This window comes from Juglans regia, chromosome 7 (genome assembly GCF_001411555.2).
Source record: "Juglans regia cultivar Chandler chromosome 7, Walnut 2.0, whole genome shotgun sequence".
Lineage (NCBI taxonomy): Eukaryota > Viridiplantae > Streptophyta > Magnoliopsida > Fagales > Juglandaceae > Juglans > Juglans regia.
In genome coordinates this window covers 48568969-48587591 of record NC_049907.1, presented here as the reverse complement: position 1 = coordinate 48587591, position 18623 = coordinate 48568969, and the positions used below count along the sequence as shown (strand labels likewise).

At 34.8% G+C, this 18623-nt stretch overlaps 2 protein-coding genes across 4 annotated transcripts; both read left to right on the top strand.

Moving 5' to 3' along the window:
• Positions 1-638: 638 nt before the first annotated feature.
• On the top strand, positions 639-4870 carry LOC108983460 (protein SEEDLING PLASTID DEVELOPMENT 1). 2 transcript variants are annotated; one of them, XM_018955094.2, is made up of 9 exons: positions 639-1415; positions 1774-1988; positions 2161-2311; positions 2418-2609; positions 2850-3012; positions 3143-3384; positions 3700-3876; positions 3967-4131; positions 4359-4870. In XM_018955094.2, the coding sequence occupies exons 1-9, from the start codon at positions 915-917 to the stop codon at positions 4659-4661; spliced, it is 2109 nt and encodes a 702-aa protein (XP_018810639.1). In that variant the 5' UTR covers positions 639-914; the 3' UTR covers positions 4662-4870. The 2 variants fall into 2 exon arrangements, with proteins under 2 accessions (XP_018810639.1, XP_018810640.1); XM_018955095.2 differs by having other exon boundaries at positions 758-1415; positions 3970-4131.
• A 561-nt stretch (positions 4871-5431) lies between these two features.
• On the top strand, positions 5432-10971 carry LOC108983459 (glycine-rich RNA-binding protein RZ1C-like). Of its 2 annotated transcripts, XM_035692296.1 has the most exons (4): positions 5432-5698; positions 5809-5960; positions 9922-10388; positions 10603-10971. In XM_035692296.1, exons 2-4 carry the CDS (start codon positions 5850-5852, stop codon positions 10841-10843), a joined length of 819 nt encoding a protein of 272 aa, XP_035548189.1. In that variant the 5' UTR covers positions 5432-5698; positions 5809-5849; the 3' UTR covers positions 10844-10971. The 2 variants fall into 2 exon arrangements, with proteins under 2 accessions (XP_035548189.1, XP_035548190.1); XM_035692297.1 differs by lacking the exons at positions 5432-5698; positions 5809-5960 and adding an exon at positions 8365-9217.
• Positions 10972-18623: the final 7652 nt, after the last annotated feature.

Sequence of the window (18623 nt, the reverse complement as noted above, 5' to 3'; positions counted from 1 at the left end):
TGATGCAACGAAGAAATGCTCCTGGATTCAGTTATGTAAAAAGAAAAGGCTAAAATTAGTTGCTTTTAATGTTGGATTGAGTCGAGCATGTTACAATAACAACAGTCATTTGTATACTAATTGAGATTCACAATATAATGTCATCGACAATGCAGATTGAAATTCATGTATATACATTATTGTTACATCACCTTATAAAATTGAAAAAGAAAAATTAAAAAAATCTAATGTAAAAAATGAAAAGGCCTAGAGGTCTCTTCCGTTGACCTCAAGGTCTGTGCCCCTCATGCCTCTCTTCGCTCAGTCTTGGATAGCTTTTTATTGTAGATAAATAATATTTATAATAATAGAGTGGGTAAGTATTACATAATTTTTTTTATATTTAAATAAAATAATAAAAATTAAATGGTAATGTTATGTATAGTCTTTAAATAGAGACTGTATTATAAGTTTAATTAATTTTATTTTTAATTTTTTTTTTAAATTATAATAATCTCTTTATTAAAATGATATTTTTTTTTATTTAACGAAAGAGTTGTATATGTTACCGGATGCAAATAGAATTTTTTAAAGTTAAAAAAGGAAAAAAAAAAAGGGAAAATAGAAAACATATATCGGCAATTTGCAAATGCCAAGACAGAGAAGTTGCGGACACAACTCTTCCTCTCGAAACATGAGTGGTCCGCAGCACCCACGTGGTACAACGTCCTTACCTTCAACGGTCTTTACTCTTCAGCAGTTGCTTGTTTGGCCTCTTCGTGGCCCCCGCCTATCCTCCTACCCCAGAGGAGATCCCTTCGAATCTTCTCCTTCTTCTTCTTCATAATCTCAATCCTCTCTCTTCTCTTTATTGCGGACCAAAAAACCAGAAAGAAAAACGAGAGTCAAGGGAAAAAAAGGGAACGACACAAAGCATGAGAGCTTTGAATTCGCATTTCGTGCTGATTGATCTGCACTCCTCATGGCACTCGGCACACCAAATCCCTACCTCTACCCTCACGTACCTCAAGAACTCCAACTTCATTTCCACAATCTCTTCGTCATTTCGTCGAACACGTCGCCCCCGTACAGGAATCTCGTCGTCGTCCAAATCGGCGGCCCCGGAAATCCGGAGGCCGTCCGATCGTTTCGTTCCTGGAAACGCGTTCTCTCCGTCGATTTCTCCGAATTCGGCTTCGACTTCTCCGAATTCGGCTTCGACTTCGAGGTCGGAGGCCGCTTCGGGGCTCGAGCTGTTCCTTGAACTGCTGCCCCTGAGGATGAGTAGGGAGCTGTATCGGCACGAGGAGCTCGGGCAGTTGATTGAGGTTGTGATGGATTTGGGAAGGAAGCCTCTCGCGAGGTTTCCTTCGGGTGATTGGGTGATCTCGGATCAGCCCGTGAAGCATGAAGATTTACGGCACGCGATATCCAAGGTGATCAAAGTTATCCGTCTTGTTTACTTGGAACATTTCTCTGGACATTGAGCGCGATTGGTGTTCTCGCATGAAAATGCATAATTTTTAATACTTTTCGTTGGGTGCTTCTGCACTAGTCTTTAAGTAGTTTGACTCGAGTAGTTTAGAAAGATAGCGACTCAACTATTTTAATATTACTGAGGCACTTTTATAAGCTATATTTAATTGAATGGCCAACTTTGCCTGTGCTGATTATTGAAGAATGCTGGAATAAGTTTGCATGATAACAATGATTGAAAAAATATTCAGATCACATTATTATGGTATACTAGTTGGATATTAGAGATTTTAATGTGGAGTTATTTGATTCTTTTAGGTTGGTGATTTTTCGGACGACAATCGTTCGGGCATCAATAACTCTTTACATCGTATAAGCGCAATTCGCAACCGCAAAATGCAAATCATTGGCCTCACTTGCCGGGTTGGTCGAGCTGTATCTGGAAGTGCAGAGATTGTACGAGACTTGGTTGAGGGGGGAGGTTCCATCTTAGTCATAGGACCTCCTGGGGTCGGCAAGACTACGTTAATCAGGTCCTCACGTTTCCCATTTTTGTAAAATCAAGCTACTGAATTGATGGTCATCTTGGTAACTGCTTAAATAATTGCCTTTACCTGAGCTTCTCGTATGCAATTTTGGATGATCCTTTCTTCATCCTCATAAAAATGCATCTGTTTTATATCTGAAGAGGGTTTGCTTATGCAGAGAAATTGCTAGAATGTTGGCAGATGAATTAAGGAAGCGTGTTGTCATCGTGGACACATCTAACGAGATTGGAGGTGATGGAGATGTCCCGCACACAGGAATAGGTCGTGCAAGAAGGATGCAAGTTCCAAACGTTCATATGCAGCATAATGTAAGCATCGTGTCCTATCATATGGCTTTTGCTGTTTCCAAAATTGTAAAGCGTTGACAAACTTTAATTTTAGTGATCCTATATTTCCTGTTCGGCTTCCTTTCAGGTTATGATTGAAGCAGTTGAAAATCATATGCCTGAAACCATTATAATCGATGAAATTGGAACTGAGCTTGAAGCACTGGCAGCCAGTACTATTGCTCAAAGAGGAGTTCAACTTGTTGGAACAGCGCATGGAATGACAATAGACAACATAATAAAGAATCCCTCTCTGCAGATCCTTGTTGGTGGCATAGAGGTGCAAAGTGATTCCTTCTATTTCAGTCTTCATTCACTCGTATGGATTTATATTTTCTTTTCTTATTTAAGGTTAATTGTCTGTTGATCTTGCAAAGTTGAAGTTGATGACTGTGATATCATATTCCACTGGGATCCATACTAAACGTAAAAGATTCCATTGAGTGGGGATCTCACTAACTGTAGTCCTTGGCCAAGAAAGGAAATTTTATTGATCAAAATTAGTTATTTATCTAAACAGAGTGTAACTCTTGGAGATGAGGAGGCGAGAAGAAGGAAAGTGCAGAAGACAATACTTGAAAGGAAAGGGCCTCCTACATTTACATGTGCTGTTGAGATGATATCTAAAACTGAGTGTCGTGTTCATCACAGTTTAGATGCTACAGTAGATGCCATATTAGCAGGTATTGTGCTCCTTGTTCCATGGAATATTTGAATTGATTCTTATGTAATGTTATACTCACGTTTTTGGCTGAAGATTGAACTTTTTGGTCGATAGTTAAACTGACAACGATGAATTTTTATTGGGTATAGGAAAATCTTCTCTGTTTGAGGTTCGTCAAATGGATGTTGATGCTATTGATTCTTTGAAGTCTACTCTGATCCTTGAAAGTAGCCCTCTAGAAAAATCTGCAATGGCTGATTATAAAAGTATAAGCGCTGAGATTGATTCTGATGAGGATGATTTAGGCCATTCTTCTATTCAGTCTAAGAAACAAAGCACTGGTAGATTTCTGAAGAAGAGGAACTCACCAGTGTCAGTCTATACTTACAAGGTAGTTTCCTCAAGTTTACGTTTTTATTCATTCATGTTTAGTATTCTCTTACTTTAAACTCTCTTGTATGTGTCCCCATATACTCGGGCCTTTGTCTACTTTATGCTCGATAAAATTTTGCTTATCAATAAAAAAAGTATTCTCTTACTTTAAATATTTGTCGAGAGTAATTTACTTTTGATGAAAACTTAAATTTTACAAATAATTCATTCTTTCGAAATCATAGGATTACACCTTATTTCAGAAGCCGTTAAAATTTTATACTTAAGTCAGAGGGAAAAGCCTTATATTTTTGTTTGTGATGGATGTCTTCAGATCCTTGAAGCCGATCTACTACAAGTAGCAAAAGTAATGGGGCTTGAAGATGAAATAGACGTAACTGATGACATTGGAACAGCAGATGCAATTCTAGCATCCAGTTCAGAGATGAAGCAGAACTCATGGATCCGCGGTGTAGCAAAATTCCATCAGTTGCCGATATTTGTTATCAAGGTGACTTCTATTGCTTCACTGTTTTTTATTTTTTATTTTTATTAAATATACTTCAAAGCTCCACCAATCACACATTTAACTTCTCTACAGCAGTCAAATACCATGGCACAGCTGGTCAAGGCAGTTCGCATGATTCTTGAAATGGAACCAGTAGGCTCAGTATCAAAGCCACTGCCGAGGAATTCTTTTAACATTGAAATTGAAGATGATGCCCCAAAAAGAAAACCATCGCTGGAAGAGATTGACGCCTTGGAGGTGCGAATCATTTCCCATTTAACTATTTTGCATTATAAATTCATTCCATCATTTGGTTCAGCTCAACCATAAGATATCTTTTGATGATTACTGGTCTAGATACTTGCATGATCACTTCAAGCAACAATTCCCGTTTTTCACTTTTGTAGCAAGTTAGTAACCTTATTATTTGAAAAATGTAATCATTTATGACTGTTTTATTATATGTAATCTTTCTTTTCTCATAGGAGGTTCGACTTGCAATTGAATATATTGTGATTCCCGGTGGAGAGCCGGTGGAGCTTCTCCCTAGATGCTCCGAAATAATAGCCCGGCAGCTTGAATTGGTGGAAAGCTATCAGCTTGCTGCTGAGAACTCGGGTACAGAGCAGAATCCCAGGCTGCAGATTCTCCCGCAAAGGTTGAGCGGGAAAAACATTTCTAAGTCTGCTAAATCTAGTTCAAGCTCTCGAAAGGAAACAGACTCTGCATCCCTAACTGGCAGTGGTGGGGGTACAAGTGTTACTAGGCTGCCCCTTCTGCCCGAATAAGATAAGCTAAGTCTGCAATTGTAACACGATTCAATCTTTGGTTGACAAGTACGCCATTTCATGTACATTCTGTTTCTCATATGACGTAATTATTTAACTGTGCCAAGTACGTGATGCATTTTGAATTCATTTCTCAAAGATGTACGAGTGTTGCTTCAATTCAGCACCCAAATACGAGATGTTTCTTAATTTACCTATTGTTCATCTTCCTTTCCATGGTTATTCAAAAATCAGGTTGCAAACTGTAGTCTATAAGCTTAAATATGAAATTCCCGAGTATTTATGTCTGGCCCCAAAAAAGTTTGTGAATTGATTGTTTGCTTTTGTGAGAGTGATTTTTGAAAAATTCTATTTATAAGTTAATATGGATTTTTAATATACAAAACTGAATAATTAAAGATATTATTTTTAATTCTGTTTTTAAAAAAAATCAATTTCTACGATATTAACAATGTGGATTTATAAATAAAAAAGACTAAGCAATTTTTTATTTCCCAAATCTCATCTAAGAATTATGTAAAAAAAAAAAAAAAATTCTTCAGGTATATAGAGATTACTTAAAAGTAAACTCACAAACTGATGTAATTTGATATGATATATTAAATTGTAAAATTATTTTTATTATAAAATAAATTTAATAGATTTTATAAAATTATATCAATTTATGAATTTATTTTATATAATCTTTTGTCATAAAAATAATTTTAAAAAAAAAAATCTCATATAAGAAAGCCCTGATTAATAGGCCCTGTTAATCGAGGCCTAAACAACTCTGCAGGCCCTATTAACTCCCATTCGTTTCTCCAATCCCACTTTCTGCAATTCCTGCGGCTCTCTTACGAACTATTGTACCTCAGTACCTGTAGATAACGTTGAAGTTCCAAAGGTACAACCGGAAAAGCAGACCCGATCCAGTTAAGTTGGGTTTCGAAAACTGAAAACTGAAAGCTAACAAAATTGCTCTATTTAACCACCGTTGGTCGGTTACGTACAGAGCAACACTTCGATCTATCTGCAGTGGAGTCTCGAGGACTGAGGTCAGCACTATTTCCTTTCAATTCTAATTTTTTCCGGGAAACCGACAGTATTTAGGGTTTCTGTTTGTGGGTCTCTTTTGAATGCTCGTCAAATTTTATTATTCTTTCAGACTTTCAGTAATTCTTTTTGGTGAGAGAGAGAGAGAGATTGATGGCTGGTAAGGAAGAGAACCGAATATTTGTCGGGGGGTTGTCGTGGAACGTCACCGAGCGACAGCTACACCATGCTTTCGGCCGCTTCGGCAAAGTTCTAGAATGTCAGGTACGATTTTCTCTCTCTCTCCTTTTTTTTCGTTCTTGTCCTCTGGTTGTTTCCTGAGAAAATGAAGGAAACGACATGATTCGTTTTTGAATTTCTATTTGCTGTGCTCTTACAACAGCAATGCGGAGAACTTACCTCGACTTCATTCGAGTTATTGTGTTGGAACTTGGAAAAGCAAGATAGAGTGGAAGTCGAAACTTAGACAATTTATTCGCATTATTTCTCTCGTTTTAATGTAAATGTAGTTTATTTATTTTCGCTTCCTCATATACTTAAACATTAAACATCAAAAATAAAAAGACAGAAGTCGCCTATTAAACATGGCAATCTCTGATTTTCTCTGTTGGCTGATTAGAGGTTGATTAAAATTGCATTACAGTTTTGATGCCTTCATGTCTTTAATAGCCTTTCTTTGGATTTGCAAGTAACGGTTTTTGTTCGAAGTTGAAGTCAAACAGTCCATTGGACAGATTCATGAGTGCCAGAACTCAAATTCCTCTGGCACTATTTATTTTTTGTCTGTTTTTGTGTTGTAGATGAAACTGCAAAATCTTTTTTCTTAAATGTTTTGCAAAGCTTTTCGGTTTTGAAAATAAACTTTTTATGAATTCATTACATATATGTTGCTCATCATCCACCCTCTTCTTGTTCTCTGTTTTCTTGGTCATCCATTTATCCAGCTCACCATGGTTGATCTGTTGAATTGTATATGGATGTGTCAAATGATTCTCTTTGTGCAAATGTTGTGATCGGTGAATAGTTTCCTTATCCTCTTATGAAAATCTTTTGCAAATCCATTTATCCTCTTCCCCTTCAAAGAACGAGTTGAGAGAAGTTTTGTAAGGAAATATTGTATTTATTGTTTGAAATTTAAGATGTTGGGTTGCTTATTCCTTCCCATGCTAAATTTAAACAAAACTCAGATGCGTCTGCCTCCAATTTCCACCAAGTTATTAGCATTTTTCTGGCTTTTAATATTGTTTTTGTTTTCTTTAGTAAATAAATTATCTTCATTCTTCTGTAACTTTATAATATTAATTTCCTTGTCTTTCTTTTACGGAAACGGTGGTCACCATCTTTTGATATTTTGTAGATGGATCTTTTTATAGAAGCTTTGGTCAGAGTGCTTGCATACAAGTTGCTGAAACTGAATGTTATTCTTGTGATTAGATTAAGCAGATTGTTACTTATAAAGTTTTCAAGCCAGGATCTACTCAAATGAAAGATGGTTTTTGTATGTGGTTGGGATCCATAAGAGAATCTCATAAATTTTGAATGGATATATAATGATGTGAGAGCTGGCGGACAAAACAATTCACGTGATGTGGCTGATTTTGAGAAGTACCATGGCAGAGCCTACTGATGTTCTACCTGACTTTTGTGGCTGAGGAACTGAAGAATAATAAAATGATTGTTGTTTGGGAAAGTGATATGTTCACTCATTTGCTTGAAGATTTTTATTTGGTTTAGCCAAATGAAAGGATATGGGTCTTGTTTATTAATTGGCTCTCCCAAGTTTTACACTAGTAAGACTGAATTGTGAATATCCAAGCGTATGTGAGGAAAGGAAAGGTTTTGCAACTGGATAGGTTGTCCATACCTTTGACTTATGGATTCGAAGCAATGGTGCTTCATGTCAGTTTGGTTTCCGTATCGGAGGATCAAAGAGATATATATGATTTTAATCATAATTTGATTGAGGTCTTATCTATGATGGTCTTAAGATTTAGTCAATAAGCCCGTTTAGATGGCAATGAGATACTCTCGTCTGCTAGTGCAGCGGGCTCATGGTGTCCAAGGTTCCTGCTTTTGAGCCTTGTCCAAGTTAGTATCTGTGCTTTTAGTAAGTAAATTCATCTCTACTGTTTGAGCATGGCTTGGGTTGTGTGGATGGGCCTTACCTTTGTCTTTACTCTGTATGTAAGCTATACAGTTCTTTCCTAGAGCCCTCAATTTATGGACGGATTACTGACTTCTTTGTCTAAAAACAATTGTTTGGAGCGTATTGCATCTTGGTTTGGCTGCCTAAGATGCTGAATCTATTCAAATTTGGAGTCTTGGTGCTCGCATCTGCTTTCTGCTTTGTGTCGTCTACTTACTCCACTCTACTCTTTGACAGTATTATTATAGATAAATGCTTTAGCCATAAAGAGATCTTACAAAAGTAAACTCACAAACCGATGTGGCTTGATGCGGTAAGTTAGATGGTAAAACTACTTTTATGTAAAGTAGATCTAACGTATCATATAAAGTAATGTCAGTTTATGGGTTAATTTTTGTGTGATCTCCGTGTCTATAGCACATCTCTTATAGTATCCAAGGTTACAGAGATCTAGTACATATCACCCATTGTCATGCCAAATTTTTTTTTTTTTTTGATCGGTAAACAAATTTTTTATTGATCAAAAGAGAGACAGAGAATGCCCAAGTATACGGGACATATGCATGAACAAGTTTATGTCTAGCTTAGGGATACAAGGAAATCATGAAAAGACCTGCCCTGAAAATCAATTACAATTGACCAATGGAGTAAAGTATTGAAAAACAAAATTCTAAGCTCTTCCATTGATCTCTCTTGATCTTCAAACCATCTTGCGTTCCACTCCCATTGTCATGCCAATTGAAAGTTATCCTTCTTAATTGTAATGCCTAGGCTCTATTTTCTACGGTTATCTTTGCTCCATGTCAGTTATCTTCTTCAGCTCAAACAGGTTCTTAGTTTCTGTCATCTTTCAACGGTGTATCTGACTGATTCTTGCAATCATTTTGCTTTTTCTGGTTGATGAACTGCTGAAGAGGGCAGCAGCACAGTGGGAAAAGTTTGGATGTATTTTCCAAAATGAAGACCGAATCTGATTGGTTATATTGATGGTATATATTGATTATACTGGATCCAGAAAAGATTAATGATTGAAAGAAATGTTTGTTTCTTGTGAATATTGCTGCTTGATGTCCACCATATGCTTATTTCTGGGGGAGTTTGATTTTGACAGACAGATGGGTACCTCCAATATTTTCGTTTTTAAATGCTTGTCGTTGAATAGATGGCCTCTTGATTGGAAGATACCGAATCTGATTGTTTGTCGCTGTTGAACAGAGTAAGTGAGATTTTGTAATCATTTTAGGCCTGATTGTGTGGTGGGTTAAGGCCTTTTATACTCCGAACGTGTACCATCTTGCCGACTCTTCTGGTTTGTTTAAGAACTCTTTGCAATGTGAAACACATTGCATTCCCATATCCATAGTGGCAAAGAAACGTAAGTAATCTGCTTCAGTATTGAGCTCTACATCATTTTTCATCTAAATTAACCTTTTCCAAGCTAATACGTTTAGAAGTTGCAGTCATATTAGAAGTTACTTCTCTCAAGTCAATTTCCTTTGTAGAATCACCATTTTATGGACAATATCATTTTCCTTAATTTTAAGAATTGGCTCAAGCTTTAGAAGTTAATTGCTGGAGTACTGAAAGATGGTTGCCTGAAATGCTAGTTAACGCGGATTTTTGGATCTTGTTTATTCATCATAGATTGTCTGCTTGTTATTGATCATCGTGAAATTTTGTCATTCATTTGATTTTTCCTGGGTATTGTACATCGGTTTTAGTTGGTTAGCATTTACAAATTAAGAAGTCATGCGCATGCACACCATGTTTGGATAGAGATATGTTAATACCTCTTATTTACTTCCCTTTCATAGAAATGTTTTTATCCCTTTTAATTTTGATACTTACATGAAGTGCCAATTCTTTTTTAATTATTTGTTTAAGGATCTGTTTGTGTTGGTTGATATGAACTTCCAGTTCTCTTTTGGAGTGAGTAGTACTTCAATGTATTTCTTAAACACACCAACTTTTAGCTGTAGCCAGAGCATGCATAAGTCATGTTATGCTATCTATATATTAGTTGCATTTATATTCTATCTTATTGCTTGGCATGATGCCTTTACTCTGGTGTTTATGTAGATCATGATGGAAAGAGATACAGGCCGACCACGTGGATTTGGGTTCATTACTTATTCTGATCGTCGGGGAATGGAAGATGCTATCCGGGAGATGCATGGACAGGAGTTTGGTGATCGGGTAATCTCAGTGAACAAGGCCGAACCCAAAATGGGAGAAGATTTAGACCATGGTTATAGGGGAGGAGGCTACTCATCTGGTGGCAGAGGAAGCTATGGAGGAGGAGACAGGTCTGCTGGGCAAGATGACTGTTTCAAGTGTGGGCGCCCAGGGCATTGGGCTAGGGACTGCCCTTTAGCAGGTGGTGATCGAGGTCGGGGTGGTGGATCATTTTCTTCACGGTCTAGATTCGGAGGGTCTGGTGGCCGTGGGGATCGCTATTTGGATGATCGATATGATGGAGGTAGGGACCGGTTTGACAGCAGAGACAACAAATATGGGAGCCGTGATCATCGCTCTGTTGGTGACAGGTATCCAACGTCTGGTATTATTTTCAAAACAGTAACAGAAGTAATGCTTTCTGCATTTTGTTTGGGTCTGACTCCTTGTTGTGATGATGGTGGCCATCTGTAATGTTTTGTGAAATATGGTTGGATAGTAAAGAAGATATGTTACAAGGGCAGGTACCCTCATGGTGTCATGGATCCTGTTATCTGTGGTCTGACTTATTTGTAAACAATGCAGGTACCCTCCTGGTGGAGATCGTTTTGCAAGTGATAGGTATGGTGGCTCAGATCGTTATGCTCAAAATGGTTATGGCAAAGACAGAGGCTACGAGAAGGATGGTAGCTCACGCGGGGCCAATGACAGGTATGGAAGTGGAGGAGGATCAGCAAGGACTGAGGGAAGAGGTTACAGGAACAAACCAGGACCTTATGAACGCCCCGATAGGGCAGGGCGCCTGTCTTCCTTTGATCGATACTAAATGTTTCGCAGTTGCGTTATTTCAGTGCTTTTGGGTGTAAACGCTTTGTTACGTTTTGGTTATTTCTAATGTCAGGATGTTACAATTGGAATGAGCGGTAGGTTTGGTGAATTTACTTTGTCTGGTAATTACCCTTGTTCTCCGTACAAAACCAAACGAGTGTATAATGATGATCATTCAATTATTAATGTCCAAAAAACAAAAAGGTACGCAATTGCTGGGCAAAGTAAACTTCTGGGGAGCTTCTCAGACCAGCTCTCCCGTCGTGCACCAATAATAAGAGGTAAAGCTCAGCCGAATTCCAGGTGGGCGTGCGCAAACAGTTGGATATAAATGGGGACCAAAAATAGAAGAAGAAGAAAAAAGTCCCATCTTTTATTTCAAGGAATCGACATTAAATTTAACAATATGTTCACATATTTCACCAACCCACAATCGTCGGTCTAGGACGCCAGCCCTGAAATTGATGTCTCAAAATAATTGTCAAATACCATATTTATAATCCAAAGAAAATCCCATTTTTCTTATAATACTATCCGCCATATATAGCATAAACTACAAATGAGAAAAAATCTTAATTTCCATTTCAGAAAAAAAAGCTAGAAGAAGATAAAAGCAGATAATTATAAAGAATTTAGGACGTATTTGTTGCACTCTTTTAAAGGGCCGGGCAACAATTTCTGGATTAAGTGACTATTTATTATAAAAATCATGTGTCAGCGATCTATGATTCTATCTTAACAAAAGTAATTATTAATATGAAAAGCTGTTGTTACACTACGCCATGCTTTCATCATGCAGCTCATGATAGATTTACAGAATATTAAGTCGGTTTGTATTCCGAAATCCATCTCTTTTTATTATTATAATTTTTTTAAATATTAAAATAATAATAATATTAAAAATAATATTTTATTTCATTTCATTTCATCTCATCTTACTGTACAAAAGTCTAAACTGTATATGAATAGAATACTCCTAATTATAATGTCATTATAAGCAGCAATAGAACGAGTTTTTCTACGCCGTAGATGTCACTCATGTTGAACGTCAAAGCTGTGTTCCTACAATTTGAAACACTCAAATGAGCCAAGAGAAAATTCAAAACATGTGTGCAGAATGCAAGGGAGACTTCTTCTGATCGATCGGCCTCAGTTTCATTTGATTAAAGTACACATTATTTGCACATATTATATATCTAAGTCGTTGACTGGAAAGGTCAAAAATCATTCGTAGTGATCAGCTCTCTGAATATTATTCGATTCTTCAACATATAAACTTTTATATTTTATTTAAATTGGAAGATGCACGTGGGGTGTTTTTTTTCCCTTACTACTTTTTCTTTTTCCTTGAATTGGAAACCGGGCATATCGAAATCATTTGTGCTTGCTTTGGTTATTGCTTTATCACCCTTTGATTTTTCTCTGTCACACTTCATGCCAAAAAGAAAGAAAAAACTATGACATTGACAATTCGATCCTTTCCATTTTCTAAAGCAAACTTTAGAATTAATTGAAGGTGGATACCGTAGATGTTGGGGTTTTGACTCGTTAGAGTTCTGCAGGCAAAACGATAAATTAAGACCAATGCAGTGGAGAGAAAGGCTTGGCAATGCAGTACTGAGAATAACTTGTTGGAAACAATAACATGAAACTAAAAATAAATTGGTTAACGGGAGAAAAAGGGAACATGAAGATGATCTCGAGATTGACATTTGGGAACCATGAAATTAAAGGATTTTTCAGGTTAATTTATTTCGTCTAAATTAAATAAATTAAGCTGATTGATGTGAAATCAGGACCCTTATAAGCTTAAATATTCTTGCTCTCTACATCAGTAGAAAATTCAAAAGACGTACTTGTAGTTTGAAAGATCAGAATGCTAGTACTCGGAGTCTTGTGCAAGTGGGCATTAATGTATGGCTCTAGACTAAAGTTCTTACAATGGTCCCCCTTGAACCGCAAAGTATGCACATATTATAATCAACAGTGACACTTGAACCGCAAAGTATGCACGTGGAGTCGTAATTAGAAAATATAGTCATTGACTCATTACCAATGAGTTTGACATTTACTCGATTTCATGATTTTTTTGGTTTATTTCAGTTTCTTACAACATGATTAATAATAACCGACTACACATTTCATAATATAATCTTATTGACGACGTAGTAGTAGTACAATTGGAAGTGATCATGAACATGAATCTAGGGTGGTTGATTATCTCATGATCATCTTCTTGATATAATAAAATTAGTAACATTAATTAGTTTGATATTATACAGGTTAATATATATATATATATATAACTTGTCTTATAACGAAAAGATATTACCAATGAAATAGCTAATTGGCAAGAAAATACTAAAAAATAAAAAATAAAATAAAAGAGACATGAATTATTGAGCCATCCACGTTGGCCTACAAATTACAAGGCTCCAACACATTAGTCACAGCTCCAGAATCTTCAGAAATCACATAGCTAGGTTGGTGTGTGTCCTCTCGACACTGCTGTAATGGTCTTGACAGAGGAATTCAACAAACTCTATTGTAATGCAATGTATTTGACAGTGCACAATTTCTGTTTGTAAAATGTCTAGGAAAAGATTCATTTTGTATCTCTATATATATCACCAGTTGTATTCATCTGTTTAATTATTATCAATGAGAATTCAGAAATACATTTGTTTCAAAAGTCTTTATATCATGCTATACTAGTCTATCATGAATTTAAAACTCTCCAATGAAAGAGGAATTTTAAAAAGGTGGGAGGAGATTGAACGAGATGACATAATTAATTAACCACTTAAACCCTCTTTTATATATGGGTGTCGCTGTCAAATTAGTCTTTGATTTCCAAGTCCAACTTGGCACCTATAATGTTGGAATTAGTCACACACAAACACACACACACACACACACATATATATATATATATATATATATATATATATATATATATATACTCTATTATAATAAGTGATTATCTAATTATGAATAGTAATTTTTATTATTTTTTCGTCAAGTTGTCTTCTTTTTCTGTACAGTTCGTTAAGTCCTATTTAATTTATCAAAATACTATTAAAACTTTTGATCATTTGACGTGTAACCCCCTTATAGAATTTAATAAATAATCCTGTTTTATCAAAAGGTCCTTAAGACCATTAACCATTTGACGTATAGCTTATTTGTAGAATTTAATGAATGCTCATATTTTACCAAAAGGTCCTTAATAACCTTACAGTTAGATACTTTGTTGAAGTTTAGATTTTTTTTTTAATTTGATTTTTTGTTTTTTTTTTTAACTTTATATTTTCTTTTCCTAGACAAATAAGTTATTGACTTTTTCACTTCTTTTTATTTAAATTATTATGTCAAGTGCACCCCGAGACTAACGCACCCGAGATCGTTTTCTAGTATATATAAATGTATAGATTATCTAAATCTCTACTAATTTCTTGCTTAACGGTAACCGGTTTGATTATTCAGAAAGTACTGCAACTGATCGAATGTATAATATTTCTTCTTTAACAAAAGAGGCTGGTCCATTCGCCATATATATAGCTGCGGGCGTTTGACTTTGTCCATCGGCAAGATCACTGCAACATGATTAACGTAAGTTACTGAGAATTAAGAAATTAAGAAAGTACAGACATATTACATGTTGGTCGTGTCTGATACCGATCATGTTGATGGCTAGTACTTCTACAAGCTGAAACATGACCCGCAAATTAGAGTGGTCATGTCTTTTTTGAGTGATAAGTAGTTAACTTAATATTTTCACGTAAATTTTATGATCTAACTGATAAGTTAATGCCATGGATCGAAAACAAAAGGGCCTCAAGCCATGGACCATGTACGTACTACTCGTCTATATAAAGATAAAGAGAAAGTGGAAGGTATATAGGGAATCATTTCTTATGACTGACATTTATATATATTAATTGCATATGATCGTTATTTTGGTGAGCTTATTATCATGAATATTATTCCATTAATTATTAATTTCTGCATATAGCTTAAATATATAATATATAAGTAATATTATACAGTCGTTAGAGTCTTATATGAGTCTTATAGTTTTTTTTTATATGAGTCTTATAGTTATTCTATTTTTTTTATAATAATTATTCGTCATTTGCATATTCATAACTTTAATTATTATTTCTCATATAATATATTTATATATATATAATGCCGAAGAAACGTCTTAAGGATTTGTGAACACTTGCGTACGAGAGGCTAGCTAGCTAGCTAGCGTAGATCGATGTTAACCAAATATTATAAAAAAAATTATTTATTTGTGATTAATTATTTTTAATGAAATAATTATTTTTTATTAAAATAAGTATATTTTTGTACAAATAATTGAACACAAATATATATTTTTCTTGTAATAAACAGGACACTAGTGGTGGGGATACTACAACAGATATTTTCAATGGGTCCATCTCAAATATGACGGAAAGCTGGTTGGCCGCGTGCTGCTTAATTTGCATTCTCATCTATACAATTTGATAGCGAAAGAGACAGCATATATAAAGTCGTAAGCTTATACGATACTCTCTAGATCGATGATCATCAACTTTTCAATTCATCTTGTACATGAATATCATTGTGATCTCATACATATTTTTTACACGTACACATATATAATTATATATATTTGTTCGTTTGACGTTTAATTTCACATAATTAAAATGAGTACTTTTATTAGCTGCATGCATGCATGCATGCCGTGTAGCATGTAATTATAGTATGCAAATTTGTGACGCACTTTGCTTTTTAAAAAGTCGTGACCAAATTTTCGTACTTGATTCCCATTAGAAATTGAAATTCTATACGATTATAAACCCTATCCCCTAAATAAGATTTTTCCAACTTCATCAGCAGCTAGGATTCACAAAACGTTGGAATACACGCACGTACACGTACATGAGTCATGAGTACTCCAAAGTCCGAGACTAGCTGTACTCATGATGAAATGGTTCCTAGCTAGTTATATTTTGTTTTTAATTTTCGTATCATGTCGATCGATCTTTGGGTCTGACGGTCGGTGAATAATAGTCAATGTTTAAGAAAACTGACTCACTGGCCTTGTATATTGTCTGGACTCTCAACTTGTAGTACTACCGTCTGTGATCTCCTGATCTAGCTACCAGATAACGTCTAACATTTCAAACAAAACAACCCATTAAACGCTGGCTAATTCCTTATTAAGTTGATAAATATATATATATAAGTAATCTTTCGATAATTGTTTATATTCATATTTCTTATATATCAGCCGCATACTTTATAACTGTGATCGAGTCAACCCGGTCTTTGACTCAAAATACTTGAACTAGATTATTTTTTAATTCTTTATTCGAGCTTGAGTTAATATAATAAGTTAAATTTTCAACTCGAGCTCATCTTACAAATGAGTTCGACTCAAGTCTAAGCTCGAATTGTTTATTTTTTTATTTTTTAAATAAGATTTAATAATTAATAAATTAAATAAAAAAAAATAAAAAATCTAATATTGAATTTATACAACGAACAAATAGAACTTCTATTGAATTAAAAAAATTAAAAAATCTTATATTTATCCAAAATAACAATATATTATATGCTTACATATGTTATTAATACATACACTTAATATAATAGCATATATCCATTTCATATACAGTTCCTACATACTAATATATGAAATTATTAAATTTTATTGACTAATTATTATACAAATGATAAAATATACCTATAAAGTATATTCACTATATAGACATAAGTAATTAGATTCCATATTATATATTTAATTATAAAAGTGGTATGCTTATATTATTAGCTAATACATTATGTAACCCTATTTATAACGTGACTTAATTACTCAAAGAAATATTGTTTAATGTCTTTTTATTTTAAAAAACTTTATAATTGCTATAAACCATCTCAGGGAAAGAGTTCCACCAAACCATTATGTTAGAATGCACAGCGGAAAAATACCTCAAGCTCAGTTTAAAGAATTGCTCCACAAGTTTTTCCAGATTGATAAACTTCAAACGTTTCCTCTTAGTGGCAAAAGTGTACTACGTAGTATGGAACTAGAGTAACACTTAACAAATCCACAGCTTAAGTATTTTATCAAGAGAGAACAAAAAAGAGAGAGAGTTTTTTTCTATTTTTCAGATGGTGCCAAAAACACAATTGAGGAGGACTATATATAGTCCTCATATGCATGGCTGGCCTTAAAGGCCAGCCTTCAATTGTATTGAGAAACGGCAGTAACGCATGGCTTCATGCGTTACATGCGTTACAAGTAACGCATGGCTTATAGCCATGTGTTACAAGCAGACATTTGGAGGGGGTCAGCCCCACGTGGGCGCCCCTCCATCTAATACATTAAGTCATGTAGATGCTATGAATACTTTGCCAAACAATCATCTGCAGCATTGACCATACGGCCTCTATGCTGTATTACAATTTTAGGAAATCTTTTTAACAGATTTCTTATCTCAACAACTAGATTTCTCCAAATAGACATGGACGACTCCTCTTTTGTAAGCTCTTGAACAACCAACAAAACATCACTTTCTACTTGAAAATCATCAATTTCCAATGGCAAACATAATTGAAGATCCCTTAGCAAAACCAGAAGTTCTACTTCCATAGAATCAATGATCTGATGCTCGGGTTTGCTAGCTGTAAAGAGCAGTACCTTACCAAGTTTCATCTCTGGTTTGCTAATTATTATTCCGTAATTGGTTTTAATTAATTTGAATAATTGCCTTTTCTTTTGATAACATGAAAAGAACACGTGGGGAAGTAACATTTACTCAGAACTAGAACTAGCATTTTTTTAATTAGTAATTAATTAAGATCCTCTAGAATTTTTATAAAGATGAATTTCTTTCGTTATCCATGATCATTGTTTTCAATTTAACAATAAAATCTTTCTACAATATTCCCAATATTCATATATCACTTTCAAATCCGAATATTTAATATTTATGATCACCTTTTCTTTAGCCAAATCATTTTGGAAGTAATGATCAGCATTATTCATTAATTTTTTCTCCTGCTGCTCGATTGGTCGTAAATTAATTATAAGAATCAAATAAATAGTAGTAGTACTACTTCTCGATCTGTATTTCAAATGGCTGTGCTTTCCCAAATACGTTTTCAAATGAAATAGCACATTAAGTAAAGGATCGGAGTCAACATATGAACATACACGCAATTAAGAAAGGCAATGGATTTTTCGATCTGTACGTACTTTTATTTCTCTTCTTTTTATTTTTTTACACGTATATATATCAGTTAATTATTTGTTGGTATTTCAGATATGTAAGACTAGTAGTAGTACTAGACTACTAGTCCTTCGACGGCATGTCCAAATCGGTGGCTTGATTTTTTCATATATGAAGGCGTGTTGATAATATTGATCGCCGTTCCAGAAAGGAAACTTGCGGGCCTGCGGTTGCGGCTAATGAGTCCACCCACCCTCCCACATGCATATAATATATATATATATATATATATATATATATATAACAATTAATAATTGAAAGATATATATGGATAGGATTTATGTGAAAAAAATATCAGTTTCTAGAAAAGATCTCTAGAATATAGAAACTTTTTATTTTTTTTGGCATATTTTTATATCAGTTTCTACTCTAATAAACAGAGTACTTCAAGTCAACTATGAAGTCTAAAGAAGAATATTTTAATTGCCCCCACACTCTCTCTCTCTCTCTCTCACTCACGCACGCGCAATATCACGATCCTCTTTTGTC

Excerpts from the sequence above, each read along its gene's own strand:
- LOC108983460 (XM_018955094.2), top strand. The coding sequence starts at position 915 with ATGAGAGCTTTGAATTCGCATTTCGTGCTGATTGATCTGCACTCCTCA. Across the intron at positions 2,312-2,417 it reads ACGTTCATATGCAGCATAAT|GTTATGATTGAAGCAGTTGA; the intron begins GTAAGCATCGTG and ends GCTTCCTTTCAG. Across the intron at positions 2,610-2,849 it reads TCCTTGTTGGTGGCATAGAG|AGTGTAACTCTTGGAGATGA; the intron begins GTGCAAAGTGAT and ends TTATCTAAACAG.
- LOC108983459 (XM_035692296.1), top strand. The coding sequence starts at position 5,850 with ATGGCTGGTAAGGAAGAGAACCGAATATTTGTCGGGGGGTTGTCGTGG. Across the intron at positions 5,961-9,921 it reads GCAAAGTTCTAGAATGTCAG|ATCATGATGGAAAGAGATAC; the intron begins GTACGATTTTCT and ends GTGTTTATGTAG. Across the intron at positions 10,389-10,602 it reads CATCGCTCTGTTGGTGACAG|GTACCCTCCTGGTGGAGATC; the intron begins GTATCCAACGTC and ends TAAACAATGCAG.